We start from the raw sequence: 12,362 nt of genomic DNA, 5'->3' as shown, positions 1-12,362 counted from the left end.
TAAGATTTTACGTCCCAAGGCCGCGCCAAGTGCACGTGCGTCTCACCGTTACCATAACGACTGGTCCTCCCGACAGCAGAACTTCGCTGCCCTATGAATGTCTGAGCAACTGCAGCTCCGGGGGCTCGGGTCATTGGCTGGTAACTAGGCTTTGGCGTGGGATTTTAAAACGTGTGTCTTTAAAGCTGTTTATGATCTATCGGAGGTTCAGTCTTCATTTACAGTCTCAGTACCTGGGGCGGCGGGTCAAATTCTGTTCATTCCGATTCCTCCGGACGCTGCGTTAATCTATTTAACAAGTCCTTTGTTCTAATAGAAAACAATGTCAATGAGCACAAAGAAACCCCAGACAAATAGACGTGTCAGGGTACAACCGAAACTAGGTGGTTATACAGATTGACAAAAATGGCGCTTCAGAGGCCCAACCAATGTATGTTGAAGCTGTATGCTCCCAACATTAACTTCTAGGGCCTCTGCAGGATTCAAAAGAAATTAAGACATAGATCCAGCTCCAGAAGGCTTACAATCTGATTGAAGATACACACGAAATACTCAAAAAATTGTGACGATTTTGTGGCGCTAAGTATAATAGGATTCAGTGGATGAGAACGTGGACAAGTAAATAGAAGTCTGATGGAAGAAATGAAATTAAAACTAGGCATTTTATTTATGTACAGTGTTTAGGTGGGACAAAGGAGGAGGAGATTGAAAAATCAGGTATTCCTGAAAATGACCAACTCCTAAAATTTTCAAACATTGAAAAATACTGTAAACTCTTATTAATTTAGACCAGATTTCAATTAAAAACTCAAGCACTTTTTTCGTAAAATTAATATTTTCCACAAAAATTCTGAGGAACTACAAAATACTAGGAAGCCTCCTCCCACCAAAAAAAAGTTAAAATTACATGTGCAACTAATGTGTGGTAATAGGAATTGTAATATTTGATTGTTTGGAACACCTTATTCCCCTACCAATACAAATAATAGTTGTTACTATATCTCTGATATCTGGTAAGTTTGAAGTTGCAATGGGTGGTTTATGAGGCTGAGGCTTTCCCACATTTCCATTTAGATGTTTTTCACCTTATTACTCACATATCTTATGATTAATAGGTAACTTTCAGTCAAGAATTTTTTGCATTTGCTGGATTTTACTGTTAACTGCTTATTAGTGAGCATGGAGTCAGTGTTAGAAGTGCAGTCAGGTTCCCCTAACACTTCACTTAGGTCTTAACATTAAAGTCCTAAAGTCTGGACTTCTAAAATTTGCAAAGCTTGGTCCAGTTTGTGCGTAGATCTGTATCTGTGAGCTATGGTGCCAGCTCATCTGGTATTCTGGCCTCTGCAGAGCTGTACCCTTCATGCAGTGGTTAGGTCCTAGTCATGACTCCCTAGAGGTCATACATAGGAACAGAATTAAATTAAGAAAGTTCTAACAAGTCTCATTAAAAACTTCAGTCTGGGGAGAATCAGACTGAGAGGAAATTCTGCTTGAGAGTCAAGGTAGAGCCTTACCTACCAGCCACTTTAGGACTTCAGTAGAAGCAGAAAAAACATTTTAGAGTTTATACTTTCCAGGAGTCCACCTTGAAGTCATATATCTGAACATATCCTAAAGTTGAATGCACTCCTAATTAGATGGACTGAAACCTCATTTAAAATATTCAACAAACTTTCAGAAGAGCAAGCAGAACACAGGCCACCCAGAAGGCTACACACAGCTCTTGTGGAATTCTCTCTGATACACCTCCTCTGATAAAAACACAATGAAAAAGAATATATGATTTACCTTTCAAACTGTCTGTGAGTGGAAGAGCAGATTTCAGATAAGTAGGAAAGAAGTCAAGGAGAATTTACCCACAGAATAGCAGAGTATGGTAGATTGGAGTATTGCTCTGAATTCTTTACTTTCTCCCTTTGCACATGACTGTGCAGTACCTCCTGGAATAGGGGGGTAGGCAGAGTATACGTCTTAGTCCTATTGGTCAGGCTTGGTCAGGTGGCTTGCTTTGGCCTGTGGAATGATATCAGGTATCAAAGCTTTTAGGTGTGCTTGCATGCTTTTGCCTCTTGGTCTTTGCTATTTTTCGTAAGAAAAACTACCTCAGGTGGCTGCTGTTTCCAACATGAGGAAGACATGTGGATCAGATCTGAATCTGCATCTCAGTTGAAGTGTGGAGTACTGCTAATCCTAACCAAACCCAGGAGAGGCAAGTGGAAACCAGCTGAACAGCAGGCTCTCCACAGTCTTAACAAGAAAAAGGGTTTTGGTTAAAGCTGTGAGATTTTGGGGTGCAATAGTATTGGAGCAATAGCTGTCTAACACACCAAGCAAATAGATTGGGCAAAATTTTATATGTTAAATGTGAGCAAGAGAAAAACATCAATGAAAATTATAAAGACTACTCCTGTAAAAGGAAGGAAGGATGGAAGGAAACTAGCATGTAAAAGATGAATGAAGTACATGACCTGTAAAACTTAACCTAAGGGGAAAAAAGAAAACTCATATAATTTTTGTGCTGTAGAGGAACCTATTAATAATAAGAATATGAATTTGGTAGTACAGGAACTTAAAGGCAAGATGCTAAAATAATGTATTGAGGGCTGAGTCTTGCCTTTTTTTTTCACTACTATATCCTTAGTACTTAGAACTTTGCCTGGTGTACTATAGGTAATCAATAAATATTGGGTGAATAAATGAACTAAAATGGAAATAAAAGAGAAAGGAAACTAAAGACCAAAACATGTTAAAGGACTAATGAATAATTAGAAGCACAGAGAAGCAGACTAGAGAGCTGAAAATCAAATTACTGATTAGAAGAAAGGGTTGAGATAATCACAGAGAATACTGAGGCAAAGGACAAAGGTATAAAAGCTCTTGGAAGATAATATATGTGAAAGAGGTAAAGATGGTTCAACATAAGATTAATAAGTGCCCCTGAAATAGAGAACACAGCAAATTGAAGAAGAAATGTTCTCATTGATATAAAAAATAATAAAGGAGGAAAAATCTATAGATTAAAAGCACATACCATGTTACATGGAATAATTTCTATAGAACAGTCAACACTAAGGGATATATCCTGGTTCAGTTACTCAGTTTTCAGAATAAAGAAAGAATTGTTTACGTACACAAGCAAGAAACAAAAGTTGGGGGGCGGCATGGAGAAAAAACAGGCTCCTTTAGATTCATCTATAATACATTTAGTATTTGACGACATTACAAAGATACTACAAATTTCTGAGAAGGAATAAAATGTGTTCCAAGAAAAATATACTCCTATGGCTTTCAAAGTTGTCATTTAAATATACTTTGAATTTGTGGGCACTCTATCAATTTTTATTCCTGCTTGCACACTGCATTTCTGAGCCCATCTCTTTGTCATATAACTTGACAGACACAGCCAACAGCAGCTAACATGTTACTGACATTCTTTCTTCCAACCTCTTCACCTAGCATTCACCAGCAAATCATCTGCTTTCCAGGTTATCACAGAGTTTTCCAAAAATTTTTTCAATAGGTTTGCCCCTGAATAACATAGACAACTATCCTCTCAGTTTCCAATACCAATTTTCTTGACACTCGCTGCTTGACCACTATGCTGGTGACTTATATTTTATGTTTTGTTATGGCAGTACCTAAGTCTGGACCTAAGTCTGTATAAGTCAGGATGAATTTTATTATGCTGTGGTAACAGCCAACCCCCAAATCTCAGTGGTGTAAAATGACAGTTGTTTATTTTTTGCACATGATACATGTCCATTGGAGGGGGGAGTCTGGTGGCTATGCTTTATGTTATCTTCACCCTGGCACCCAAGTTGCTGAGCTACCACTCTTTGATAATTCCTCGGTTTTGTGACAAAGAGAAAGACAACTCAGGAGGGTCTTGTACTGCAATTAATGGCTGCTGTTAATTCACTGGATAAAACTAGTCACATGGGCTCCAAGTAATCATAAGGGGACCAAGAATTACAATTTCTGGGAGACAGAAAGCCAGAAATATTTGATGAACAACATTTGTAAGTGCATCACAAGCACTCTCGAACATGACACCAAAACACAGTATCTGTGATAGGCAGCCTCTCAGATGGTACCCAGTGATCTCTGCCTCCTATTTTTTTTTGAACTTCTCTACAGATGATCTGCCTCCTATTTTTGTGTAATCACCTTCCATTGAGTCTGGGCTGGACCTAGTGGTTTCTTTCTAATGAATAGCATCCAAACACAGCCCAGCAGCCATCCTGAGTTGGGGAGACAGAGGAATGAAGATAAGAATGACAGCAGACTTTCTTGTTGGAAACAATGCAAGCCAAAAAACACTGTAGAAGAATATTTAAAGTCCTTAAAAAAAAAAAAACCCACAAAATTGTTGACCTAGGATTCTATACCCAGCAAAAAGAATGTTCAAAAATGAAGATTAAGGAAAAACATTCAAAAGGTGAATGAATTAATCACCAGAAGTCCAAAATTTAAATGAAAACCTTCAGATAAAAGGAAAATTGTTGGATGGAAATCTGGACCTACTCAAGGGGATAACACTGAAAATGATAATTATGGGGGTATATATAAAAGAGTTCTCTTGAAAAATTTCCTAAAGAGATGATTGCTTAAAGAAGAACTAATAATAATGTGCAGTGGGGTTTATGGTAAACGTAGATGTAAAGTACATGACAACAAAGTAATACAGGGTGTGAGAGGGGAAATAGAGTATATTCTTGTAATTTTCTTGTGTTGGAAGTGGTATAATGTTACTGAAGGCAGACAGTATAAGATGTATTCTTCCTTTCTCCTTATTCCTGTCACTTGGGAATTTCAAGCCCCTTTTGAGGAAACAGGAGAGAAGAGGTAGTCCAGGCATTAGAGAGAGGGTTTAGAGAGTCCTACATAGGAAGAACGATAAAGAAATTTGTAAAGGTGCAGTTTGAGGCTTTTGGCATAGGATGAGGACATGGCTAGATTGGATTAATTTGGGTTATTAGTCAAGGGAAAGTCTGGAAGACAAAGGTACTGAGGAGACTGGGATATAAAGTGAGGAGAATCTCGTGATTTTGTGCAGATTGATTAGACTGTCGGTTTAGAATAGATACAGATAAAGTAATTCATAGATTAAAATATTTAATGTTGGAAAATAAACAAGGCAATGACAACAAGAATAAAAGCTTCACACAAACTTTAGAGACCATTTTTTAGCTAGGTTTCAGCTGGTTGCTGGAGCTATGAATCGTGATATTGGTTAGCAGGTAGGAAATTATGTGAAAGAATCTTCTGGTGTCACAATTTCTGGGTATCACTGGAACATTTGATCATCATTCCTTTGGCAATTCCAGCCTTCTCTGGAAGGTCAGTAGAAGCAATTGATTTATTCACCTCTACAGGAATCAGACTCGGCCTATTTTGGTAAGTCTGTGTATCCTTGATCAAGTTAGCTGAAGCTTAATACTTACATATGATAGCTAGTTATACTAAACCATAGTTTTTACTATGGTTTTACTAACTTGTCATTGAGCATAACACTTTTTTCTTCGATAATGGACACACAGTCTATAAAAACTGTTATATAATATTCAAATTCCAAAACTTTTAATAATTTAGTTTTATTATTACCACAATAAACACTTACTTATTGGGCATAGAAAACTGCACTAGGCATAAGAAACAGTTACAAGACATTTTTCATTTTTCCTGCCCTTTGCTGAAGACATGTAAATTTATACAAGATAGAGCTATTAATTACTCACTGTGTCCCAGACACTGTTCTAGGTATTAAGGATTTAATCAGTGGTGACAAAGACAGACATGGAATGGGAGTCGGGGGGACAATGATTAAGCAAAAACATTTACAAAAAAATTAGAGTACTGGTTCTCAACAGGGGGAGATTTTTCTCCCCTTTTCTACCAAGTGATATTTGGCAATGTCTGGAGATATTTTTGTCGCAACTTTGGGGTGGGGTGCTACTGGCATGTGAGTGAGTGAGTGGAGGCCTTGGATGCTGCAAAACTTCCTACAATGCACAGGACAGTCTCCTCCCTCCTAAACAAAAAATTATATGACCCTAAATGTCAATAGTGTCAGAGTTGAGAAATCCTGAATTAGAGTGATGATAACTGCTATAAAGCAGAAGTAGAGTGCTAAGAAAACATATAATGGAGGGTTTATAAAAATCTTCTCCGAGAAAGTGAAATTTAAATTCAGACTTAATGAATGAGTTGGCCCTAACAACTAAAGTGTGGGAGCAGTGAGGTGGGGAAGAATTCCAAGCAGAGGCAACAGTAGGCAGTGAGGAGCTTATTTTGTGTAGTTGTGTGTGTGTATGTGTATCATATATATCGTATGTATCTCATATATACATTACATTGTATATGTGTATGTATATATTTAATCATGCTCAGTAGTATCTGCTGAGTAATAGCAGTTAACATTTATTGAGCCTGTACTATGTGTTAGGCACTGCATTTCACATGTATTACTTTATTTAAGCCCCACTATTACCCTGGAGGTAGATAACATTATTAAGCTCAGGTTATCTTTTTTTTTTCTTTTTTTGTGGTACGCGGGCCTCTCACTGCTGTGGCCTCTCCCTTTGCGCAGGCTCAGCAGCCATGGCTCACGGTCCCAGCTGCTCCGCAGCATGTGAGATCCTCGCGGACCGGGGCACGAACCCGTGTCCCCTGCATCGGCAGGCAGACTCTCAACCACTGCGCCACCAGGGAAGCCCCAAGCTCAATTTATCTTTGAGAAGCATACTTGGTTAAGTACCTTGCCTAAGATCACATAGTTGGGAAGAGCCAGAGCCAGGATTTGAATCCAGGTCAGTCCAGCTCTTCCAAGGCACTTTCTTAACTAATGCACTGTAAATGTAGAGAGGCAGGGGGTAACAAATAATCACCAGGAAGAGAAGGAATAGCTGTAGGTATCAGGCAGATGTGAAACTCCTGTACTTCAAAGGAAGACAAGAGTTTAGATAGGCAGAGAGGCAGTGGGAGCTCAAGCTTGTCGATTGCCATAACCATTCAAAGGAAAACAATTTTTTTTCACATAACATAAATGGACTTCAGTTATGTTAACCATGGGGCACAGTTTACTTTATCATCTAGTGGCTATTTTATATTTGCTCAAGACTTAAAATTGTATGTAAAGGAGAGTTATATAATAGAGTATTTATGTACTTTTATAGATATTTAAGTATGTCGTTTTCAGAATGTTCCTATATGCCTATAGCAAAATTAATATTAAGAATTTCAAAGAACTATTTAAAAACAACTCACCCCTCCTCTCCATTATTTTAACTTTCTAATCTAGGTTTTCAGTGAATTATGCCTTTTCGGTTTGGGACCCAGCCAAGGAGGTTTCCAATGGAAGGGGGAGATCCTTCAGTTGGGCTGGAGCCTGGGCTGAGCTCCAGCGCTTCCTGTAACGGGAAAGAGATGTTACTAACCAGGTAAAAAGTCTTCTTGTCCTAACAACTGAGGAGATATGTAATGGCTATCATCAATGCAAGCTTTAGCTGACATTCAATTAGTAAGAAAGAAGCCTAGGAGCATTGCTATTATTAAATTAGTATTACCAGAGCCTAGGTTTTCTTAGCATAGAGTCTGTATATTGTAAGTCTGAATGATAGACCAATTTTGGGGGGTAAATATTTAGCTAGTTTTTTGTTAATAGTTTCAAGATTATATAACATTCAATCAAATAAGCAAAGCCTTTAGTGCTGTTATGTGCAGGGCACTGTGCTAGGCCTAAGGCTACAAAATATGAAAAAGACTCAGACCTCAGAGTCAGTGTCACTTTGGCTTTGACTTGACCTTTGGCAGAAGGAGAGTGACAGAGAGGTGAAGATTCTATTTTTGCAAAATTGAAGAAAACTATAATAGGATTTATTCCACTTTCCTTCTGTTTACCATAGTACATTGTTTGATTTCTTATGGCTTGGAATTTTCAGAACACAGATTTAAGCTTAATAAGGTAGGTATTTTAAACATCAGAGTTATTCAAGGATAAAATAGGCTACTTCGGGAAATACTGATCAATAGTCTTTAGAAATGTTTAAGGTTGGGTTATTATTTGATGGGGATGTTGGAAAGGAAATTCAAGCACTAGGTGTATTTTTAGATTAGATGTTATTTAAGGGCTCTTTTAAACCTGAGATCCTATCAACATTTGAATAGTATGTGGAATAATATGTTCAGTTTTATATTTTTCCACAAATAGTCTAGTTTTAAAATCACTCAATTGGAGTGATTTTAAGGTGCATTTATGTATGAATTGCCATAGTATTATCACTTATGTTTATAACTATTCACTCCCCCCTGCCCCACTTTTCTTTGCCATTTAGCAATCACTGCATACCTTTCAAAAGAACATCTGGAGGGTTGTCTTCGTATTTATAAGTTTCTTTTGATTAAATGTATGGCACAACATTTAACAACAATTTCTTTGCAATGTAAGTCTAAAATGTCTGCCTCATTAGTGCCACTGTGTTATATTTATTTTGTGACATTCAGAGATTTCAAAAAGACTTAAAACAGTTGAATGAATATACACTCAAACTTTGGTTCTCTGAAAAAAATTTCCTTTTTCATATCTAAGTACATGTCATTTTCTCTTTTATTTAGGCAACTCCGAAGATGCCCTGGAAATCATTGCCTGACAATAACTAATGTTCCCATCACTGTCTTTGCAACAATGAGAAAGCCACCTGCACAAAGCAGCAAGGAAATGCATCCTAAATGCCACCATTAAGTCTTTTGTAGAGGTTTGACTAGGTCAAGGGTAATGGACCAGTATCATCTTATGATCTGGTAAGCAAATAAAAGTGGTGGCACCTTTGGACGGTGACAGTAGTTGAAATATTTACTTTTTGTAGGGAAAGACCGGAATGTAGTCTGTAAAACATGTGTAGTGATAAACCATCAGTTATGTTTGATAGATAAGACAGAATAATATTTCACAATTAGAAAGTGCCTTAGAGATCATCTTGCTCACAGTGGATCATTAATATCAACAATTCACAATGAAGCTTAAGCCACCTTGATTATCAGTCAGGAAGGGCCCATTCTAAATGCTTAATGTGTTTTGCGCTGATTTCCTTTGCTTATTTTTGGGTTGCTACTTAGCCGAATCCTTTCACTTGAATAGCCTAAGCCAGTTTCCGTCTTTCTGTCTTTTTTTTTTTTTTTTTTAACTTTTTTTTTTTTTTTTTTGCGGTACGTGGGCCTCTCACTGCTGTGGCCTCTCCCGTTGCGGAGCACAGGCTCCGGGCGCTCAGGCTCAGCGGCCATGGCTCACGGGCCCAGCCGCTCCGCGGCATGTGGGATCTTCCCAGACCGGGGCACGAACCTGTGTCCCCTGCATCGGCAGGCGGACTCTCAACCACTGCGCCACCAGGGAAGCCCCAACGTCTTTCTGTCTTTTGATAATGTTCTGCCCAGGAATGATTATATTGGGTGAGAAATGGAGCCCTGTGGCTTATGCATTTTAAAATAATACCCAAGACTGAAGGAAATTCTTAGTTCATGGTTAATCTGCAAAGCATATACACTGCTATCATATGGGAGCTCAGGTTATTGGTTAAATTTATTATAATGAGGTCAAGGCTGTGATTCTAACCCCTATTTTTCCAGGAAAAATGATGTCTCATCATCACACTGTTACCTCAAGTCCCAACCAGTCATCTTGAAATTGTCTACAGTTAGTATTGAGAAACCTCAGATTTTATTTTTTAATTTTATTCGATTAGACTTAAGGTTCAGTTTTGAGGTGTAGGCCAGCTCTTTCTCTTTTCTTTTTCTTCTTGTAATAGTTCCAAGAAAGTCAGCTTGCTTTCTTTACCTCTTGATGGTTGCCACTCTTCATCCCATGAAATTTTTTTTTCTCCAAAAGACTGACTTTAGTGTCAGATATAGTTTCTCCAGTTTCTTGTCTACTTTTCTGCTCCTGAAGATATATACATATATATATATAAACCTTTTTAAGTGAAAGGTTTATTAGCTTATAATTACATGCATATAGATGCATGTGTGCTACATGAGGTGAAAAGAAAAGCTTTTCATCAGGGATTTATAAATGGAGAAATTCTGAGAGCTCACACAGTGCTAGGAGATGTTTGAATTCCAACCAGCCAGAGTAGAAAGACATTATTGAACCTGTGGGGCATTGAGTAGAGTCCTCAGAAAGGTCATGTCTTAGTAGGAGTTCTAAAGTAGCACTAGATTAAAGGTTAATGTATACTAACTTTAACAAAGTTTAAAAATAAGACTTGAGAGAATCAAGATGATCCATGAGTAACTTAATTATTTGCCAAATAAAAATTTAATACTCCTCAAAGGAAGAGAAAAAAATCCATTAAGGAAATTGCCCAAGGCTGGGGAAAGAATCATGGGAAAGGAGAAAGGAGTAATGAAAAATTCCTCAGAGCTCATACAAGGCTGGGAATAATTTGTGATTCAATCATAGTGGAAAGAGCTTTTAATATATGGAGTAGAGTCCTCAGTGAGATATTGCCTCAGTGGGGGTGGGTTTGGAGTGGAGGATAGCTTTAGACTGAAGGCTGCTCTGGACCTGCCCTAACAAAGCTTAAGAGCAAGAGTGGAAAGGGTCAAACTGATTCCAAGTAACTAAATTGCATCCAAGGAGGGAAAAAAACCTCAAAATTTAAAGAACTACAGTAAAATCCAGCACCAAAAATGTAAAATTCACAATGATGGTGTCCAATAAAAAATTACCAGGCGTGCAAAAAAGAAGGAAAATGCAGTCCATAGTCAAGAGAATCATTAGTCAATAGAAACAGATTCAGAGTGCTGGATGATAGCATTAGCAGACAAGCTACCATAAGTGTTCAAGTAGTAGATGAAAGCATAATCACAATGAAGAGAGAAATGGAAGGTATAAAACGGACCCAACTGAACTTCTAGTGATGAAAAATACAATCTCTGAAATAAAAATATACACTGAATGGGATCAAGAACAGATTACACACTGGAGAAGAAGAGATTAATGAACTTGAAGACATAGCTATACAAATTATCCAGAATGAAATATGAAGAAAAAAAGACTGGAAAAAAGAGCATAAATTTTGTGTTTTAATAGCAAGCAGTCTAACATATATGTAAGTAGCTTCTCAGAAGGAGGAGGGAGGACAATAGAAAAATACTTGAAGAAATAATGGCCACATTTTTTCCAGATTTGATGAAAACTATAAATTCACAGGTCCAAGTAGCTTAACTGACCCCAAAGAAAACAGACATGAATAAAACAAAACAAACAAAAAGCCATATAATTAAATTGTCTAAAAACCAGGGATAAAGAGAACATCTTAAAACCCGATAGTACAAAAGGACACATTCATTCAAAGGAACAACAGCAACAAAAAGAATGAGAGCACTTTTAATCAGAAAGCATGCAGGCAAGAAGACAATGAAGTCATATCTTTAAAGTATCTCTCAAAAATGGTGAAGTAAGGACTTTTCATCAGTACTAGAAGCAGATCAGTAGATCAGTACTATAAGACATGTTAAAGGAAGTTTTTTCAGGCAGAAAAAAATGATACTAGATGGAAATTTGTATAAGGAAATAAAGAGCACCAGAAATAGAAAATATGTGGGTAAATATAAAAGACTTTTTTCTCATTTTTAAACATTTATTTAACAGGCAAATGACTATTTAAAGCAAAAATAATAACAATAATTTATATAAAAGTATAATGTATGGTAACAATAGCAAAAAAGACAGGAGGAGGAAAATGGAAGTTTACTTATGTAAGTGTCTTCGATGATTTATGAAATGGCATAATAGTATTTGAAGATTGATTGTGATGAGGTAAATATGTAATTGTAAACTTTAGATTTATCTCTAAAAGCAAACAGTAACAGAGAGCTAATACACCAGTCAAGGAGATTAAATGGAATAAATATCACTCAATCCTAAAGAAGGCAGGAAAAGAGGAAAAAAAGAACAAAGATAATAGATGTAAACCAAACCATATTGACATTTGCATTAATTACAAAAGGTGTAAACACTTCAATTAAAAGACAGATTATGAGATTGGCTAGAAAAGAGGATGGTGTCTACATGAACCTACGTTAAGAGTCTCATGCTGTACTGATTGAGCTAACCAGCACTACATGAACCTACTTTAAATTAAAAGTATAAAAGGATAAAAATGGATATCCCATGTAAACATTAATCAAAAGGAAGTTGGAGTAGCTATATTAATAATAGACAAGAAGATTTTAGAGCAAGGAATACTACCAGAAATAAAGAGGGACATTTCATGATGATAAAAGGGTCATACAATCTTAAATGTTATGCAGAGCTTCAAAGTACATGAATCAAAAACTGATGGAAAGAACAAATAACTCCA

The 12,362-nt window shown here is 37.0% G+C and overlaps 1 protein-coding gene across 3 annotated transcripts; it reads left to right on the top strand.

The window, feature by feature from the left end:
• The first annotated feature begins 19 nt into the window (after positions 1 to 19).
• On the top strand, positions 20 to 8,873 carry FAM229B (family with sequence similarity 229 member B). 3 transcript variants are annotated; one of them, XM_060030571.1, is made up of 3 exons: positions 20 to 140; positions 7,304 to 7,442; positions 8,617 to 8,873. In XM_060030571.1, the coding sequence occupies exons 2-3, from the start codon at positions 7,318 to 7,320 to the stop codon at positions 8,741 to 8,743; spliced, it is 252 nt and encodes an 83-aa protein (XP_059886554.1). In that variant the 5' UTR covers positions 20 to 140; positions 7,304 to 7,317; the 3' UTR covers positions 8,744 to 8,873. The 3 variants fall into 3 exon arrangements, 2 of the variants coding, with proteins under 2 accessions (XP_059886554.1, XP_059886555.1); XM_060030572.1 differs by lacking the exon at positions 20 to 140 and adding an exon at positions 6,641 to 6,812; XR_009521999.1 differs by lacking the exon at positions 20 to 140 and adding an exon at positions 7,908 to 7,966 and having other exon boundaries at positions 7,311 to 7,442; positions 8,617 to 8,750.
• Positions 8,874 to 12,362: the final 3,489 nt, after the last annotated feature.

Source organism: Delphinus delphis, chromosome 14 (assembly GCF_949987515.2).
Source record: "Delphinus delphis chromosome 14, mDelDel1.2, whole genome shotgun sequence".
Classification (NCBI taxonomy): Eukaryota; Metazoa; Chordata; class Mammalia; order Artiodactyla; family Delphinidae; genus Delphinus; species Delphinus delphis.
Note: the sequence above shows the minus strand (reverse complement) of the source record. Positions and strands in the feature narration are given on the sequence as shown.

Excerpts from the sequence above, each read along its gene's own strand:
- FAM229B (XM_060030571.1), top strand. The coding sequence starts at position 7,318 with ATGCCTTTTCGGTTTGGGACCCAGCCAAGGAGGTTTCCAATGGAAGGG. Across the intron at positions 7,443-8,616 it reads AAAGAGATGTTACTAACCAG|GCAACTCCGAAGATGCCCTG; the intron begins GTAAAAAGTCTT and ends TCTTTTATTTAG.